Here is an 8861-nt window from a genome sequence, read left to right on the forward strand (position 1 = left end):
AAATATTATACACGCAGTTTTTTAAATACCTACCTGGTTTTCCACGCATATTATAGATTTGATAACCGACTTTGGATAGTCAGAACAATATTCAAAATCTAGTTGTGAAAAGTATTATTAAACAATAGTTTACTTGTAAATGCTAGTCAATATGCCTTATTTATTTATGTAAATTAAATGTATTTCTTGTATGTGCATAGTGAAGAGAAGACAAAGATAAATTTAACTTATTATGTAGTACCTAAACTGTTTCGATTTTTCTATGATTTTAATAAAGTTTTATTACTAGGAATATACTGTGTTTTCTTACTTTAAAATGAAATACAAACATGATACTTACAGCAAAGTGATATTTCTATGGATATACAATTAACCATTATTTCATGTTATTAACAAACAAAATAATTCACATTCAAAAGAATTTAAATGAACCACTTCAGAGTTACAATTTGGGTATACGCAAGATGTAAGCTTGTGACCAGTCAGCACCTTTTATAAGTATCAAACAGAAACTGAAATGATAACCCAATCCCCAAGTCAAAAAAGTGAATTTAGTACTATTTTTTTATTAAATATGATAAAGCGGTAGATGTCCAGAACGCCAATGAGTATGTAACCAACTAAAACAAGTAACATGCTAGACATCTACCGCCCAAATAACGCAAAAACATTTAATAAAATAATCAACTAAAACCTAAGTTTGAGCTGCATACGGCTTCACCAAATGTTCTGAGAAGGAGTTGACAGCCGATGCCCCGCGGACCTCCTTGTCTAACAGTGGGAGCTTCGTAACATGGAAGTCCTCGTACAAGTCTGCTATTTGCTCCAAATACTTCTCTTGGACCTTATGGCGAGCGGCACAGAGCTCACACGGGGCTGACGTGTGTAGAAGCAGCTGATTCACAATGATATTATGCGTGTCGATGCCACACCGTGTTAGCTCCTGCACTAGTCGTTCAGTTTCGTACAAAGACAGGAACTCGGCTATGCAAACGCACACAAAAGTGGTCTGATTCGGGTCCTTGAACTGCGCGTTGACTTGTCTGATGACGGAGAGCATCTCATCCATCTTGTTGCTGAACATGTCTGAGTTGAACTCTGCGAGCCCGAATAGTGCCGCTACTTGGTTTATAAACGGCGCCACCTGAAAGTTACAGACATGCATTTATTTAAAGTGAATCAATATTCTAAACTAAACAATCTCCACAGCAAGTGTAACTATTGAAAAATTATGAATTTATAGAGATTAGCTACATTATTTCATAGATTTTAAAGTTTAATAAGAATTAATGTATAAAATCATCCGAATCCTAAATGTTGTGCTTGTCTATGTTAATTTAAGATATACTTTTAGCTATACCTCGTTCTAAATTAACATGAAATCCATTAATGGCCTTATTTACTAACAATACTTACAAACTATGTTAAATAAGATGCTGTGGATTTTTTGTTCATAAATAAAATAGGATTGCTAATATCAATCCTACATTCTCAGACTTTTTAATTACAGAATGTAGATTGATAGTATAAATATAATAGAATAGAATCACTTTAGGTGGCTTATAAATGACATAAGGAGAAGGCAACAACATAATTCAAATTACCTTAGACTTCAGGCGCATGAGTTTCCCCAACCCCTTCTCCACGACCTGCGGGAAGGAGAGCAGCCGCAGCGTGTGTCCCGTCGGGGCCGTGTCGAACACCACCGCACTGAAGTTCATACCCTTCACCAGTTTCATTACCTGAAGGAAAGAAAAACATGTTAAATTTTATTGAATAACAATTTGGTCTACCAGTTTTAGTGAGTCATTCACACATAATGAAGTGAATAATGATAATTAATGTAACATAAAAAACATACTCAAAGCCACATTAGGAGTTTCCGAAACTGACAGTGTGTATGAGGAGACTTGAGAATGTAGAGGGAAAGAAGTATGTCAGGATTGAGGCATGTGGAGGTCCATAGGAGGTCTCTGCCTCTGGGAGAGAGGCATGAGCACATGTAAGTATATTTTTTTGTAGTCACTTATAACTTGGTCTTGAGTGACCATAAGCAGTTGTTTGGAGTGTGTTTATGGAGTTTTAGGCTCTTCCTCCCATCATTGAGTTGCTTTCTTATATGTATGTATATGTATATTTTTTTTTTTTTTTTTTTTTTTTTATGTAGCCATTTCAGTGTCCCACTGCTGGGAATAATTTTACTAAACATAAACATCTCTTTGAAATACATGATACAGAATTAGTGCACAAACCTCAGCATAGCTCATAGCTTCATCAATACCAGGGAAGGCCCCGACAATTTCCTGCATGACTCCCTTGCCAAGCCTCATCGCCTCAGTCTCCCCCTCAAAGTACTCTTCTGGAAGCTCATTCAACCCAACATTGGGGTCGATCTCCATGGCAAATAGGTTCTCGAAACCTTTAACTTTTGTGGGCACCTGGAATAAAACATAGGCTTTTTTTACAGATATAAGCTAGTTATAAGGCTGAATTTGATAGTGAAAGATAATGAAATATGACGTGAAAGATAATGAATATAACTGTAACGAAATATGTTTAGTGTATTGTATTACCGTACGAGAAAGCGTGAAGAGGTTACCTTGGAAAATTTCTGGTCGAATGCATCAGAGATGTTGTGTGCTGGATCAGTGGATATGATAAGCACTGATTCACGGACCTTTGCTAATTGCACGGCTAGGCTGCAACTGTAACAAATTATATGTTGAACGATGAGTGTAAGTCGGAGTATTGGTTAAGTGGATTCTTACACGAAACCAAAATATTAAGTAATTTACCTGCATGTAGTTTTGCCCACACCGCCTTTTCCTCCGACAAAAATCCATCTTAGCGACTTTTGATCAATTACGTTACGTAGAGACGGTTCCAGGGGCTCAAAATTGTCTTCCATGGTTGAAAATGTGTGATTTAATTTTAATTATTGCAAAAATTGTAAAAGTATTTGTGTGACGATGGAAATTTGGGTAATAGATTTGACAGGTGACGTCTGCTATCATCTGTGTTTTTTTGACATTTATAGTGTTGTGCTTACAAATTTCATCATTCGATCTTGCACGAGTCGGTTATTCAATAAAGTTAAAGACTCGTGCTTGGCTTGATTATGGCCTTGTATTCTGTGAAGCTGATAAAAGATAGATGTTCACAGAACAGAATTTCATTCAAATCAAAAGTCAAACTGACTTAATGGGTCGATCGGTCATTGCTGTAAAATCACAAATAAAATTTTATGGATTTCTTTTCTTCTAACATTTAACACTATTCAGTGATAATTGATGGCAAAAATGAAACAGGCATAAAATAATGCTTATCCGTTGTATGCGGGGCCGATTAACTTTCAAGCTTTACGTAGTTTTTACTATTGTTTTTATATTTATTGTGACTGGCTATTTGTTTCCTCAATTTAAGCTTAATCCTATTGCTCCCGTGACTGTTGCACCTGGAGCACCTCTGAAGACATCCCGTCACTTGTCGAAGGCTTTGACGGTCGTTTTCCGGCAGTTCGAGGAGTTTGAGAACGATGTCGCCGACAGCGTGCAGTCATTTGTTTCGGCCTTCCCCAACATGCCAGTGCTGGTGGTGTCCAAGAACGTGCCCTACCCGCCGTTCCCATTCTCAGTCAATAACGAGACATTGCGGAACGTAAAAGTGATTTCACTGGAGCTAAGACTCAATGCTGCACCGCAGGAATTGAACCCACTCACTCACATAAGCAGTGAATATGTTTTGTTTGTGCCTGACTCGACTAGAGTCTCTAGACGCGTATTGCAGTTGGCCTCAACTGCTCTGTCATCAACAGCCAACATGATAGCAATAGGAGTGGGTAATGCCCACCTCATTTGTCAGCAAATCCACTGGGACTACCCTAACTGGACTCTACAGTACAACAAGAGTCCTCAGGAGAAGGACTGTGATGCAGTTCACGGGCAGCATGCACTGCTGATGCGGACATCTCTGTTAAAGTCTTTGCCCGAGCCATTCATGTTGCCATTCCCTGAGTCTTTATATCTGCAGTCAACTGTGAGGAAAGTCAAGGTATGTTACTCAGCACTATTCTAGCAAGCAATAGTAATGAGCTTACAGAGCAGCATCAGAGGTTTCCTGTACCAACTTAAGTATGCAACTTTTGAGACCTAAAAAGCTGTCTTGTTGATCCATTTATTAAATCTAAACCTACACTAATTCCAGGTGGACATCTTCAATGGCAAGCTGGCAGCCGGCCGTGGAGTGCTAAAGACTCCTGCAGCCAAGCAGAGAGCCGCTCGTTACATGAGGGAGCACCGGAGCACACTGTACAAGAAGCTGGGAGTCAAGGTGCTGCAAAAAGATGATGGCAGACTGCAGTGGTTTGGCTGCAAAAGAGATACTCCGGTAATCATACTTTATCAATATTCTATTAGTTATTCCCACAAGCAACACCTTGCCCTTAAAAAAAATCTGTGCTAGCATGGCGCATCATGCACCTTATAGCCTTGTAACTTATAATACTACAATCCTAGTCTCTATTTCCCCACAGCGCTGCTTCCCATCAGTACAAGGCACGCCATCCTACGTCCTTTCTGGTCGCAACACGCCGGTCTGCTGCCGCCGCAACATGCGCCGCGCCGCCCACCACGTGCTGCGCTCGCTGGCGGCCGCCGGCGCGCGCTGCTGGCTCGAGACCACGTCGCTTTTGGGCGCTGTTGTAAGGTAATAGCAGGGTTTTTGTTGAAGATGTAGATTTCGATGGTGGTACAATTTTGAGGAAACAAGTGAAATGCATTTTTACAAATATGACGTTGTTGTGGCGACCTTCTCCCGAGTATGAGGAGTAAGGTGTGCTGATGTGATGAAAAGTTATCTTTTCATTGGTTACTAACGCTGACGGTCTTCCCAAAGTTTATAACCACATGATTACTTTACTATTGGCATTCTATTACGGCTTCGACAAATTCATTATTACAAACATAACACATGTTCTAAAACATCTGGAAGGGTTCTAGAGTGACTAGTTATTATTCTGTAGTTCTAGACGCGACCTGTGCACATTCATTATTGCAAACATCACGTTCACGTCATAATGATTTGTGTTGTTGCAGCGGGTGCGCTACACATTCATTCTTTCAAACATCACATCCACATGATCATGATTGTTTCTTCCAGGGCTTCTTCCTACATTCATTCTTACAGACCTAATCATCATCAATCATCATGCAGTTTGCAGTAGCCATCAACTCCTGTAGGTACTGCCAGATAGATGGCGCTATGATGTCCCCATCAAATTCCAATTGTATAGGACCTTGCCAAATTAATTCTTGCAAACACGACACATATGATTCTATTAACGTATTCTTGCAAAATTCATTGTTACAAACACGCCCCTCACATTCCAGCGGCGACCTGCTCCCGTGGGCGGAGTACGCGGAGGTGGGCGTGCACGCGGCGGACGTGGCGCGCGTGGCGTGGCTCAGCCGCGGCGGCGTGGATGATGAAGGGTTCGTGTGGGAGCGGGCCACTAAAGGTATGATTCGTGCTTATCCCTTACCCAGATAACTTAGTACAGTCAGCTGCATCATCAGCAAAACACTTTTGTATCTTGTCAAACTGCCTACTAAACAAAACGTCAATGTTTGAATAAATGAACAGCTGAGTTTGACAAGGTACAAAAGTGTATAGCTAATTATTCAGCTGACTGTACATGAAATGAAAAGTAATAAATAGCCACCCAAGGCGTAAGGGTTATTTGTAGGTATACTTGTGTTAGCGGTATAATGTAGATCATGGGGGTTACTTTTGCTTGACGTAATACCTACGAAGTTTCATAGTGGTGACCGCAGCTTTTCTCCGAATTTTCGTATGACAGAGTTGTGGAGGTCCTTGTGATAGGCCTAGGCCCAGCAGTTGTCGGTTATTGGCTCATACTGATGATGTATAACTATAAGACCTAATGTATCTATAAGGTATTTAAGAAGAGACTCCCTGATCAGCTCAACAAAGTCGTGTAGACGTAGACCAGCAATTTAATCATGTATCTCTCTCTCTCTCTCAGCCTTCCGTAGTCCACTGTTGGACATAGGCCTCTCCTAACGATCGCCACCCCAAACGGTCACCCGCCATCTGCATCCAGCGGCTTCCCGCTACCTTCCGCAGATCATCAGACCAACGGGTTGGGGGGGCGACCGACACGCCGTTTGCCGACACGGGGTCTCCACTCCAGAACCTTTCTACTCCAGCGGTCGTCGGCTCTGCGGGCTACGTGGCCAGCCCATTGCCATTTCAGCGTGCTAATCCTTTTGGCTATGTCGGTAACTTTAGTTCTCCTGCGGATTTCTTCATTACGAATCCTATCTCGCAGGGACACGCCTAACATAGCCCTTTCCATAGCACGCTGAGCAACTCTGAGCTTGTGGATAAGCCCTTTGGTGAAGCACCACGTCTCGGCTCCGTAAGTCATCACTGGCAACACGCACTGATTGAAAACTTTTGTTTTCAGACACTGAGGTATGTTTTCAGTGAAGATGTGTCGTAATTTCCCGAACGCTGCCCATCCGAGTTGGATTCTACGAGCTACCTCTTTATCGAAGTTGGATTTACCTAATCGGATCACTTGTCCTAGGTAGGGATACTGATCAACAACTTCGATGGTGACACCTCCTACAGTTACGGGCGATGATGAAACATGTTCGTTCGACATGACCTTTGTCTTGTCCATGTTCATTTTCAGCCCAACTTGTTTAGAGGCATCATTGAGGTCTGTGAGCATTTCGCCCAACTCCTCCAGCGTTTCCGCCATAATAACTATGTCATCAGCAAATCGTAGATGAGAGATATATTCGCCATTGACGTTAATGCCCAGTCTTTTCCACTCTACAAGCTTAAAAACATCTTCCAGTGCACAGGTGAACAGTTTCGGAGAAATAACATCTCCCTGTCTCACGCCCCTTTGCAACTGGATCGGTTTTGTGCTATGTTCGTGTAATCGAACTGACATTGTGGCAGCATTGTACATACATCTCAACACCTCGATATAGCGATAGTCTATATGGCACCGCTGAAGGGATAGAAGCATCGCCCAGAGCTCAATAGAATCAAAGGCTTTCTCATAGTCCACAAACGCTAGACATAAAGGTAGATTATACTCCTCGGTCTTCTGTATAACCTGCCGAAGCGTGTGTATGTGATCTATGGTACTATAGCCTTTTCGGAACCCGGCTTGTTCGGGTGGCTGGAAGTCGTCGAGTCTTTGCTCGAGACGATTCGTAATAACTCTCGAAAACAGCTTGTACACATGGCTCAGAAGTGCAATGGGTCTATAATTCTTCAATAGGGCTTTGTTGCCTTTCTTGAAGAACAAAGTCACTACACAAATTTTTTAATCATGTATAAGATGTATAAAAAGTTTGTCTTGAGCAATAAAAAAAACATATTTTCTCCTTTATTTCCAAGGTCGTTACTACCGAGTAGCGTACTCGTCCACCAATCGCGTGTACGCGCTAGTGCTGCCCTTCGCGGCCAAGAACGGCACCATGACGCCCGCCGACTGGGTGTTGGCGCACCAGCGGGAGTTCCCGGAGAGGCATCTGCATCCGCTTGCACAGGTATAATGAGATTTGAGTTCCTTATATAGGGTGTTGTAAGAGTCACCCGACTTACAACTTATACCGCATTTGCAAGAAAGAGCCCCCCCTTATCCGAACGGAGAGTAGTTTGTAAAAATTGACGTTCATCAGAAAATTTTATATTGATACGAGGAAAACATTTGATTTTGCAACAACCTGTAGTATGCTTCGGTGAATTTGATGTGTACAATCAAAATAGAAGCTTTCGACCTAAAATGTTATACTGTGGCATTTCTATAAGTTTTCTCAACGCGACGTATTATTGAACGAAATTGGATTTTAAAAATAAATTTTGATACAGTTTCTTAACGAAATTTTCACTCACCCACTGTTTGGTTGTTTCAGATCCAGTTCGCAAGTAAACAAGCACCCGCGCCCAACGACGCGCGCGCCTTCCTCGACATCAAGCTCGGGAAGAACGCCGTCGACAGGAGCCTCCGTCTCGGACCTAAACTACTCTATCCATAGACTACAAAGCATAGCCATAAAGAAAAAAATGCGTACTTTTTCGATAGGCTACTTTTGAAGTTAGCTTGCTTATGTTTTGCCCAATGTCATCATGTTTCAATAATACATACAAAAGACAGACACAAGGGCCACGAAGTCAAAACATAGTAAAATTTACGTTGTACATTTACTTTTGTTGATGTACGTGTACTTTAATTCGTGTCAAATTCGATACAATTTAAATCCTATAATAGCCAATAAATCGTCTACAAAAAAAGTTCGCGATAGGTCTCAAAATTTAAAGCATGAAAATATTAGGGTATAAGCATTTTTCCTGATATAAAACTTAGTTTTTAACCTACTTAAAATCTATTCATGCTCGCTAAAGTCCCCAAGGGGTAGCTTTAATAGTAGCTATTAATGTACGGTCAGGTGCAGAGAAACCTGACCCCCCTCTTATACTTACAATGCTTCTGAGGGGGGTCAGGTTTATCTGCCCCTTACTGTACTAATTAGAAATAAAATAAATCACTAGTCAAATTGCTAGTCATGCTTAGTATTTGCTCTAGCACAAAAGTGTCTTTGACATTAAATTAGCCTTAATAACTTTTTAATTGTTAAAGTATTGTAAATTCTATTTTTAGCAATCTCAGTTTAGTCATAGTTATAGCAAGTGATCTTATGTTCAGTGTCTTTTTATATGCATACTGATGACTTTTTTCGTAGGTCCTAAAACAATGTATTTTATAATAATCTACTTACAAGTAATATATTATATTTGTTAATTAATTAAAACGATAA

General features: G+C 40.9%; 2 protein-coding genes across 2 annotated transcripts; one reads left to right on the top strand and one right to left on the bottom strand.

The window, feature by feature from the left end:
- Positions 1–330: 330 nt before the first annotated feature.
- On the bottom strand, positions 331–2999 carry LOC105387172 (ATPase ASNA1 homolog). The gene is made up of 5 exons (XM_038106019.2): positions 2796–2999; positions 2600–2705; positions 2253–2438; positions 1605–1742; positions 331–1144 (listed from the first exon to the last, which is right to left on the bottom strand). The coding sequence occupies exons 1-5, from the start codon at positions 2906–2908 to the stop codon at positions 695–697; spliced, it is 993 nt and encodes a 330-aa protein (XP_037961947.1). The 5' UTR covers positions 2909–2999; the 3' UTR covers positions 331–694.
- A 223-nt stretch (positions 3000–3222) lies between these two features.
- On the top strand, positions 3223–8202 carry LOC105387161 (ribitol 5-phosphate transferase FKRP). The gene is made up of 6 exons (XM_048627699.1): positions 3223–4050; positions 4204–4386; positions 4532–4704; positions 5388–5515; positions 7441–7592; positions 7959–8202. Exons 1-6 carry the CDS (start codon positions 3319–3321, stop codon positions 8079–8081), a joined length of 1491 nt encoding a protein of 496 aa, XP_048483656.1. The 5' UTR covers positions 3223–3318; the 3' UTR covers positions 8082–8202.
- The last annotated feature ends 659 nt before the right edge of the window (positions 8203–8861 follow it).

Source organism: Plutella xylostella, chromosome 19, assembly GCF_932276165.1.
Source record: "Plutella xylostella chromosome 19, ilPluXylo3.1, whole genome shotgun sequence".
Lineage (NCBI taxonomy): Eukaryota > Metazoa > Arthropoda > Insecta > Lepidoptera > Plutellidae > Plutella > Plutella xylostella.

Coding starts and splice junctions, on each gene's coding strand:
- LOC105387172 (XM_038106019.2), bottom strand. CDS start 2,908: ATGGAAGACAATTTTGAGCCCCTGGAACCGTCTCTACGTAACGTAATT. Junction 2,439..2,599: donor TCGACCAGAAATTTTCCAAG/GTAACCTCTTCA, acceptor GTTTTATTCCAG/GTGCCCACAAAAGTTAAAGG. Junction 1,743..2,252: donor AAGCTATGAGCTATGCTGAG/GTTTGTGCACTA, acceptor TCTTTCCTTCAG/GTAATGAAACTGGTGAAGGG.
- LOC105387161 (XM_048627699.1), top strand. CDS start 3,319: ATGCTTATCCGTTGTATGCGGGGCCGATTAACTTTCAAGCTTTACGTA. Junction 5,516..7,440: donor GTGGGAGCGGGCCACTAAAG/GTATGATTCGTG, acceptor TTTATTTCCAAG/GTCGTTACTACCGAGTAGCG. Junction 7,593..7,958: donor ATCTGCATCCGCTTGCACAG/GTATAATGAGAT, acceptor TGGTTGTTTCAG/ATCCAGTTCGCAAGTAAACA.